General features: G+C 31.9%; 1 protein-coding gene across 2 annotated transcripts; it reads right to left on the bottom strand.

Annotated features, from left to right (window-relative positions):
• Positions 3,509-6,177, bottom strand: LOC109346183 (transmembrane 9 superfamily member 11-like). 2 transcript variants are annotated; one of them, XM_019585609.1, is made up of 2 exons: positions 6,004-6,177; positions 3,509-5,814 (listed from the first exon to the last, which is right to left on the bottom strand). In XM_019585609.1, exon 2 carries the CDS (start codon positions 5,794-5,796, stop codon positions 3,805-3,807), a length of 1,992 nt encoding a protein of 663 aa, XP_019441154.1. In that variant the 5' UTR covers positions 5,797-5,814; positions 6,004-6,177; the 3' UTR covers positions 3,509-3,804. The 2 variants fall into 2 exon arrangements, with proteins under 2 accessions (XP_019441154.1, XP_019441147.1); XM_019585602.1 differs by having other exon boundaries at positions 6,008-6,176.

Here is a 10,817-nt window from a genome sequence, read left to right as displayed (position 1 = left end):
AAAAGAAAAACTTCCAATTATCACATTCAATTATGCACACTTAAAAGTCATCCAAACTAAGTTCCAAGCTCTAATTTGAAGTTATGAACATCAAAAGCAAGTTATGGTTTTAGTTATTAGCTTTAAAATATCCTCAAAATTATATTAAATTCATGTTGTTCAACCTTCAAAATACACCATCATCATAAAAGTTGGATACAATATGATGCTCTAGTGGTTCACCACATGCACTAGCTATGTTTTACCATATAGTACTTCAAAGTTCACAGTTTTCACACTTACACATGTCTTATCATTTGGTGATTCAAAACCCTCAATTTCTATTACCATTGTGAATAGGTTTGTCATTGTATGTAAGTATCTACCTCACCCTTGTCCTATGTTAAATGCAACTATTCCTCCTATGGATTTTAGAAATTCAATTATGAAAGTCTATTGTTGGTTTTCAATGGGTCTATAATGTTGGACAATGATCACATGTCCCATAATTTTTCTGTCCCCATGTCTCACACCAATCAAAGCTCATGAAATAATAATTTTTGTTTTTATAAATTTTCTTTTCAAATGAATGGAGCTTTCCCATTGGTTTGGTACACCAAATGGGACATGAATGGGGACATAGGATTCCCATCCTATAATGTTAAGGTGGACATTAGTGACTAAGTCGATTGGTTGAAAGCTAATCTTACGAGAAAAGGGTAGAACAAGTATATGGTCTAAATTTTAATAACATCTTCTCTGTAGTTGCAAAAATGACATTGAATATCTTTTTATCTATGGTTTCCATGAAGCATTGAACCTTGTATTAATTTGACATTAAAATGCTTTCTTACATGGTGATTTGTGTGAAACAACTTCATGTATTTGCTGCTCAAGGAGAGTTTAATATTGTGTGTGAATTGCATAAGTCTTTGTTTGGTCTAAAACATTCACCCACCATGTTGGTTTAGGTGATTTAGCTATGTTGGACTTGAGTGTAATAAAATTTATTACAAAAAAGACCACTTGGTTTTTTAAGGTACTCATTATAAAATTAACACATATTGTTTAGAATATGTATAATTTTGTCAGAGTTAATAGATTAACACTATTGTTAATGGATTAACTGTGTAACAGTTAATCGATTAACACTGCAGTAACAGTTAATCGATTTGTTGTTAATCGATTAACTGAGTAGTATTTCAATTTGTTTCAGTTAGTTAGTTTGTGTATGATAATCGGTTAATCAAAAGAGTTAATCGATTATCTAGTTAACAGATTCTGTTTTTAGTTGTTGTATATAAAGGAGTATTTGCCTAATCTTTGTAATTCAACTCATTCAATTTTGTAATGAGAATTCAATCATTTAATGAGAATATTATCGATCTTTGTTTCTTGTTTTCTCAAGATTCATGCATAGCTCTACCATTTTAACATGGTATCAAAGTGTAATTATTCGATCGCTTCCGCTTATGCTTTTATCGTTCCAAGATTCAAGAAAGAATCATCATCATGTATCAATCATCAAAGTGAGGAATCTTGCATTATGGCTAAGGATGGTGATGATCATAGCGTAAATTAAGGTAGTGTAGATAGACTACCTTGTTGAAGTGGTGCAACTTCTTTTTCATATTCTTCAATCACCGTTGTTGACTCCTCAAAACCATCAAGAATATCCATCACTAATCTTCACCCGAGACCTGGTTGCTTATGTTCAAGGAGGTCCTTTACAAGGAAATGCTTCCGATTATGGCTTCATCATTCCAAGATTCAACATTTATTATCATTCATCATCAATTTATCATATACAAGATTAATTTTTTTCTTATTCTTCATCATTTACCTCTCTTTCTTATTCATCATTGAAGCATCTTATTAGGATCATTTTCTCATCCGTTCTCTCTCTTTCATCATCAATGGTTGGTTCGCTTCTGTCCGTGATGGTTAAGTTCAAATATAACTTTTGTCATAGATGGTTAAGCATTGGATGGGTAGCTTCTATCCATAGTGCTTAAGCAAAGATATAGCTTTTGCTATGGATAGTCAAGCGTTTGATGATATAGCTTCTACCGTGGGTGGTTAAGCGTTGTTATTGCTTCAAATCAATTTTAAGTTGGAGAGTGGAAGTTATCACTCACCGGGGTATTAAAAATATATTATAGATTACTTTTGGAAGATGGTTATTGGTTAGGAAGTTAGGAATTAGCAAGTTAGGTTTATGTTATTTATTTGCTTTACAAGCTTTTTTTTCATCTTTTCTCTTATATAAATAAGTTGACTCTCTTCTTATTAGTTCAATTCAATGTCAATAATCAGAGATGTCACATTTCAATGGAGACTTTGATTCTTTTTTCTTTCCATTTCTTGCTTCTTCAAGTTTTTCTTTCTTTTCATTAATTTCTCATCTTTCTTGTTCCATCAAGAAGATATCACTTATTATCCATAGCTATTACCATATTTTAATATATATATATATCTTGTTTATTACGTTGAATATATTGTGATTATAGGTTATGAACAAGAAGGTATAAGAGGCTTTAAAGCAATACTTGTTTAAGCATTTTCATGCCATTGACTTGGGGCATGTGGGTTGCTTCCTTGAGATTGAGATGGATAGATCAAAGTTAACTATTGTTTTTTTAAAAGAAATATCCTCTTGGCATTCTAAAAAAATGATATATAGATTGTAAACCTAATGATACTCCTTAGTTATAATTCACAAGATCATATTCCTAATTGCATGAATATATGTATATAGCTTGTGATTTCATCTTCTTCTTGTACACAATATACTTGGGTATGAGTAAAATTAGATTTCTAATTAAAACATAACACTATTGCTTTGATGGTTCATAATTTTCGCAGAATCGTTATCTTTTTATTGTATTTTACTGAAAAATCTTTATAAATCAGCTGTTTCCTCTCATGTCGCTTTCAGTAATCAAATCAAACATTTAGATGTCTAATATATATTAGGAAATCCGGTAAAACCTTACCACCAATATTTTGTTGATTTGCTTTATTGTGTTTGCTTAACCTATATCTTGGAACTCTATGTCAAACATCATTAGTTCCTCTAATTTTTCTCAAAGAGTTTCCTTCCTTTATTGTGTTTTGTTTTATTTAGTCCAAAATAAGATGAAGATAAATGTTTAGTACCCATTCTTAGTCTACTTAAATCGGATGCCATTATAATGTTATAACAAAAGTCAATATTAATTTGAATTTTGAAGCACTAACATTAAGTTATTCTCTTTTACCCTTTTCTCATTATAGAAAAAATTGATTAAGTGATGCAATTTATTGAATGCTTGACCGACTACATTATTATTACCATAAATCCCGTGACAATATTCTCACTATCTACTACATCACTTCTACAAATAAATAATTTATGTTATGCTGATAATTTTAGGAGAATGATAATAAATAATAACTCAAACTTTTTAATTTAAACAGTTACATTAGTGCAAAAAACAATCCTCGCAAGTAATAAACTATTAATTACTTGTATGAAAACATCATATAATAAAACAACCGCATGAATAAAATGAAATTGAACTATTTGCATGTGAAGGCCATGAAGATCTGAATTACATTCTCAGCATCAATAATTCAGAATACCAAGAAACTTAACATGCAATGGTATTATAACTAAGGATGAATTAAGCAAAAATGGATAACATTATTTTGCTATAAAATTTAATACGTTCCCTAGTAAAATGAGGTGAAAATAAGTCACATAAATTGAACATATCCATGAGGGTCCTCTTCATAAAAATTGTTCTCTGTAGAACTGCTTATATGTTTCACAGTGTTTAGTCTTCAATCCAACTTGACAGAAGAGAACAAGTAATACACAAACCAGAATGAAGAGAGGAATCCAACTGTTCCAGTAGCCAACATGATAGCCAGAACCATGAAGAGTGAATATCCTAAGTAAAGAGTTGCAGATACAGGCCCACTCAGACTCTTGAGATCAAACACAAGATAATTTACTGAGTACAAAAAGATGTATATGGCAACGGAACCCGAGGCGAAAAATGATTTCCACCACCATCTCCAGTCCTCGACACAGAGGTGCATGTAGGTTAGAACTAGAGATACTTCAGCACAGACCACCACGAGAAGGATCATAACAATGAAGAGAAAACCGAAGACATAGTAAACACGACCCATCCAAATGCTTGACATGATAAAGAATAGCTCGATAAACAATGTACCAAATGGAAGGGTGCCAGCACCAAGAACTAAGAGCCATGATGGGTATCTCTGCTGAGGAATTTCTCTAGGAATTTGATTGGTTCGAACTGGATACTCGAGGTGAGGAGCCTTAGCTCCAAAGTATCCACCAGCAAGGGTAAGTGGGACAGAAATGCAGAACCAAAGCAAAATTAGTATGACGAAGAGTGAAAATGGAATGGCTCCTGTGCTGTGACTTCCCCACAATAGAAAGTTCAAGGTTGTGAGGATCAAAAAGGCGATACCAGGGAAGAAACAAGCAGCCTTCCATGCGACCGAAGCCCAGCCCTTTTGATCGCCGCAGCCGATTGTCCTCCATAGCCGAACTGCAGCATAACCAGCAGCAATACCAAGTATCAAATAGATAAATAGCATACCCGTGATAAGTGTTCCACGAGAGGCTGGTGACATGAATCCAAGTGCAGCAAACAATATCGTCACCACAGCCATCCCAAGAAGCTGAACTCCATTGCCAACCATTATGCACAACAAAGAAGGATTCGATGGGGCACGGAAAACATCCCCCACAACAAGCTTCCAGCCAGATAACTCCTCAGTCATCTGCGCTTGAGCCTCCTTGTCAAGCTCCTCATACCGTGTCAGATCCCTCCTAACAGTCCTCAGGAAAATGACAAGAACAATACCAGCAAGGAAAGTGATCACCATAAGTGAATTGAGGATAGAGAACCAATGGACTTTGGCTCCCTCCATTTTCAAGTAGGCATCCCATCTAGATGGCCACTTGATGTCACTCTCCTCAAAAGTAACCTCATAGGTAAAGGCGAGGGGCTGGCCTTCCTTGATGGGCATGGCCACAGTAGAAGGATCACATTTGATAGGTGATGGGTATTTGCTATACATTTTCGAGTCTTTAATCGAATCAGCATTATGCATAATACTGCAAGGTATCACCTCAAACCCAACAACCATCCATCCAGGCTTCTCAGATCCCTCCTTACTGATTGGTGGAATCATCTCAGCTGCATCACCGGTACCCATAACACGAGCCACATTTGTCTCCTCATATTTATGGACAAGTACATTAAACTTCAAGTGATTAAACATATAATACGCATCCTGAACCTTGATACCAACAGGGTAACCAGTCCATCTCAAAAAGTAATCATCTTTCTTAGTAAACCGAATGGCAGGCAGATTATCAAGAATGAGATTAACCTGATACATCTCATCAATCCTCTTCGCCAAGATCTTGAACTGATCCGCGGACAACTTATCGATACGACACAATAGAACATCAGACTCATTGGTGTACATCTTAAACCTGTAAGGCGAATTCTCGATCCGATCTCCCATAAGAAGCTCACCGAGATTCTCAGCACTGTCCTTGATACCACCCTCAGGCTGGCAAAATGGTAAACTGTAATAACTAAAGGGAATCTCTGTATCAATTGATGTCAGAGAATTCACCTTTACCCACAAATCATCGCCAACAGCATAATTGTGAGGGTAACTACCAGGGAGGTAGAACCCATTACACGATTGAAATGTTATGAAGCAGAAAGCCAATACCCAGAATCTAAATTGATGAAAAGACTCCATTTTTGGACAAATCATGGGGAATTCGTATCAGATCTGAAAGACCCAGATAGGGAAATGTCAATAAAACAAAAAAAATCAAAATTTATGTCATGTTTCTAAGTTTAGAGTGGATACATACGCAGATGCAGAACGTAGATAACAGTAGACAGTTGAACAGAGAAAATGCAAATATAAATAAGCAATGAACAATCAATTAAAAAGAGGGATTGATGTGAATATTACTAACCTCGGAGAAGGAATATCTGAGTGGAAATTGAGTTAGTTGAAACACATGAAACGAAATATTCAAAGAAGGTGTGGGAATCTGAAATAATGAGAAGGGAAAAGAAAAAGGGTAAATGAAGTAATGAAGACGAAGAGTGCATGCACGTTTATATGGCTCCTTCTCGTATCAGACCTTGTCTTTACTGTTATTATCATAGTCATGTTCCTTCCAATTACCTTAATACCCTTCAATTTTATGTTCGTGGATCGAATACTCGAACATTTGATATTTGATTTATTATGACAAGATCTAGTGTGATCTTATAATATTAATCGTCTGTTTGGTAACTTAATAATTATTTTAATTAATCTTCTGTTTGATTTTGGTTTTTTTCTCATTTATTTGTCTATAAAAATATATATAATCTTGAGTGTTTAATAATAGAATATATGGAAAATAAAATCCATAGCCCTTAAATCTTATTGTGCCTTAGGATAAACGTGACACCCATGTTGTCAATTTGACTAGTGGGATGTTGCTTCCATAATGATAAAGGGGAAATAGTTTAGATCCAACCCCTTTGATTGAGCAATGTATTATTACTTTATAGACATGTTGATAAAACACTACATTACCGCAATTAACCTCATACAAGGAATCTTCTAGTTTTTGCTGTTTGTTGAGTTTAATGTATCACACACAGCATATTCCCATCAACGATATGAAACTAGAGCACATTTGTTGTCCCACATTTTGTGTCATTCCATGTGTTGCTTAGAAAAATATTTAATAATTAAATTTTAATTTAAATATATTTTTTCTGACCAATCATAAACTCATGTCACATGGAGTGATACAAAGTGTGAGATATTAAATGTATACACATATTACACATAGTTTAATTATGACTGAAAACGAGAATCAAACAGTTGAATGATGATGTTTTTTCTTATGTGAAGTTGTCCTTTCCTCCCAATGATTTAATCCAAAACAAAGACATGTTTAAATTGAATTTTGAAAGACATGTTTTCAATAACGATAGATTAACCAAAGCATTAAAGGATTTATTTTTTTTGATACGATGTCTTTAATTACTTCATTTTCTTGGTATCTAATAGTTTTCATGAATTGAGAATTGATGTGGTTGTATCAACTCACATATTCCTCATTTATGAGTATGATGACATTTGTCATATTAGCATTTATTATTTCAAATATTTGGCCGATACACCTAGAGGGCAAATTGTTATGGGTATTCTAAAATATATTATAATAAGATAAATATACTAGTAAGTTGTTGGTTTATTCGTGATAGATTATTAGGTCAAAAGTTCAAAATCTTAAAAACAACATTTGTTTAAAGTAGTAATAATATATATAAAAGTAATTAATTCTTTAACCATAAAATAAGTAGTGTACTACTCGAGTTATAAGTGATACTATTTAAGTTATAAGCATACTCACATTGATGAAATCTTCAATTGCATAAAGAATGAATCTTTATCATCAAATAAAGGAACGATGGATGAAAAACGGTCACACTTTTCCGCCATCCTTAATTTCATCCCAAAAAAATACCCTCACCAATTTTAGGGTTAATATACACAAATTAAGAAATCATTAAATAATAATATATTTTGACAAAGATAAAAGAAAAAGATAGAATTAATTAATAAAAAAGATACTATTAACATAATTAGTACCAAATGGTGATAGAATTGGAAAAAAAGTTCACCAGACCTTAAGATAAGAATAGTTTTGAAAAAAATCACAACATGACAAAAAATACGGAATGAATAAAGTAAAAAAAAGATAATGTAAAATTAAATCTAGGCATAAGAAAAATTTGAGTCCCAAAGAGTTAGAGTTGCGGACATAAAACTTCAAATCAAATATCAAGGTTGAGTATAGATATACACTACTTATATATATTGTGATTTTGTGATAGTTCTAGTTGCAGTAGGACCAATCAAAATTAGAGTTTTGTATATAAAAAAATCATTATTGAAAAGACTTAGTACCAAACCAATCAAGCTTCATAGAAAATATACAAATATTAATTTCTGATATTATAATTCTTATTTTTAATTAAATAAAAAATTTTGATTGGATGAGGATACCAAATAAAACATGAATGGAAATAGGTGATCCCATCCTAAAAAAGGCCGGACAAAAACAGTTGCCTTTGAAAAATCTAACTTGTATATACCATTATTCCTCATCACATGATGTTTCATTGAACTTGCATACAAAACCAATTAAAGTAGGAATTAAGTATATGACAATGTAATACTGACCATCTTCACATATTTAATTTGAGACATTGTTTGAGATAACATATTTTTATTCAAATTATAAAGGACTCAAATACCTTATAGAAAGTGCAACCAACGCCCTAATAGTATAGAACTAAAGCACAACTACGTACATATAGAATGAAAACAAACATTGCTTATGGAACCATCCATAATTCCATGTTGGTGCACCAAGAAAAATAAAAAGAGATTAGATGTATTTTTAGTTAACCAAGATACAAAGGTCAAAAAAATGAATATTATTTTATTTGGGAAGCAAAGTAAGGTGTATTTAATATGGTTGACCTAATACTTTCTCGTGAATAACACAAGACTCTTCTATAGTAATGAAGATGTAAGTGATTATTTCCTTTAAATTTTAAGGATAAAAATATAATCACACTTTAAATAAAAATGACACAAATATAAATGTATATTGTTTTTCTTTTTATATTTCATTGTATTTCTCTCTCACTAATGGAGACTACTCTCACTCCATTTGTTTGGGGTTCATTTCATTTCTAATAACTTTTAGGGTTTGTTCGAGAGTTAGATTTTGGAGGGGAAGGAAGAGAAAGACAAGGCTTGAGAGTCATGAAACACACTTGTGAGATGACTCTCAAGCCTTCCGTTTCGTTTCCCTTTCTTCCCCTCCAAAATCAAACTTCCAAACAAGCTCGTGCTAGCTACATTAAAATCACACGCATGGATGGCCTAACATTATGTGTAGTCCATGGACTGGCCCAGAAGACACGGTTCCCACAACTGTTCAATAAAATGTGGATGTGCCAGTTACCCACAACCAAATTCGTTAATGTGGCTTCTAATGTTTAAATTTGATTTATTATTAGCCATGTAATGTTGTTGTCTAGTGTATAGGGAGATTTACAAGGTTAAACAAGAGAAGGATAGAAGAAGAAAACACTAGAAAGGGTTGGAACGTGTTGTGATCAGGCGCGGACATGAAAATTAGCTATGCAACATTGTATCGGTTAAGGAAAGATAAAAGAAAACTATGTTACTACTGATTCACAATTTTGTTGCTATAAATAATTTAATTATCACATGGAGTGATACAAAGTGTGAGATATTAAATGTATACACATATTACACATAGTTTAATTATGACTGAAAACGAGAATCAAACAGTTGAATGATGATGTTTTTTCTTATGTGAAGTTGTCCTTTCCTCCCAATGATTTAATCCAAAACAAAGACATGTTTAAATTGAATTTTGAAAGACATGTTTTCAATAACGATAGATTAACCAAAGCATTAAAGGATTTATTTTTTTTGATACGATGTCTTTAATTACTTCATTTTCTTGGTATCTAATAGTTTTCATGAATTGAGAATTGATGTGGTTGTATCAACTCACATATTCCTCATTTATGAGTATGATGACATTTGTCATATTAGCATTTATTATTTCAAATATTTGGCCGATACACCTAGAGGGCAAATTGTTATGGGTATTCTAAAATATATTATAATAAGATAAATATACTAGTAAGTTGTTGGTTTATTCGTGATAGATTATTAGGTCAAAAGTTCAAAATCTTAAAAACAACATTTGTTTAAAGTAGTAATAATATATATAAAAGTAATTAATTCTTTAACCATAAAATAAGTAGTGTACTACTCGAGTTATAAGTGATACTATTTAAGTTATAAGCATACTCACATTGATGAAATCTTCAATTGCATAAAGAATGAATCTTTATCATCAAATAAAGGAACGATGGATGAAAAACGGTCACACTTTTCCGCCATCCTTAATTTCATCCCAAAAAAATACCCTCACCAATTTTAGGGTTAATATACACAAATTAAGAAATCATTAAATAATAATATATTTTGACAAAGATAAAAGAAAAAGATAGAATTAATTAATAAAAAAGATACTATTAACATAATTAGTACCAAATGGTGATAGAATTGGAAAAAAAGTTCACCAGACCTTAAGATAAGAATAGTTTTGAAAAAAATCACAACATGACAAAAAATACGGAATGAATAAAGTAAAAAAAAGATAATGTAAAATTAAATCTAGGCATAAGAAAAATTTGAGTCCCAAAGAGTTAGAGTTGCGGACATAAAACTTCAAATCAAATATCAAGGTTGAGTATAGATATACACTACTTATATATATTGTGATTTTGTGATAGTTCTAGTTGCAGTAGGACCAATCAAAATTAGAGTTTTGTATATAAAAAAATCATTATTGAAAAGACTTAGTACCAAACCAATCAAGCTTCATAGAAAATATACAAATATTAATTTCTGATATTATAATTCTTATTTTTAATTAAATAAAAAATTTTGATTGGATGAGGATACCAAATAAAACATGAATGGAAATAGGTGATCCCATCCTAAAAAAGGCCGGACAAAAACAGTTGCCTTTGAAAAATCTAACTTGTATATACCATTATTCCTCATCACATGATGTTTCATTGAACTTGCATACAAAACCAATTAAAGTAGGAATTAAGTATATGACAATGTAATACTGACCATCTTCACATATTTAATTT

Source organism: Lupinus angustifolius, chromosome LG01 (genome assembly GCF_001865875.1).
Source record: "Lupinus angustifolius cultivar Tanjil chromosome LG01, LupAngTanjil_v1.0, whole genome shotgun sequence".
Lineage (NCBI taxonomy): Eukaryota > Viridiplantae > Streptophyta > Magnoliopsida > Fabales > Fabaceae > Lupinus > Lupinus angustifolius.
The sequence above is the reverse complement of the archived record's forward strand: the minus strand, read 5'-3'. Positions and strand labels throughout refer to the sequence as shown.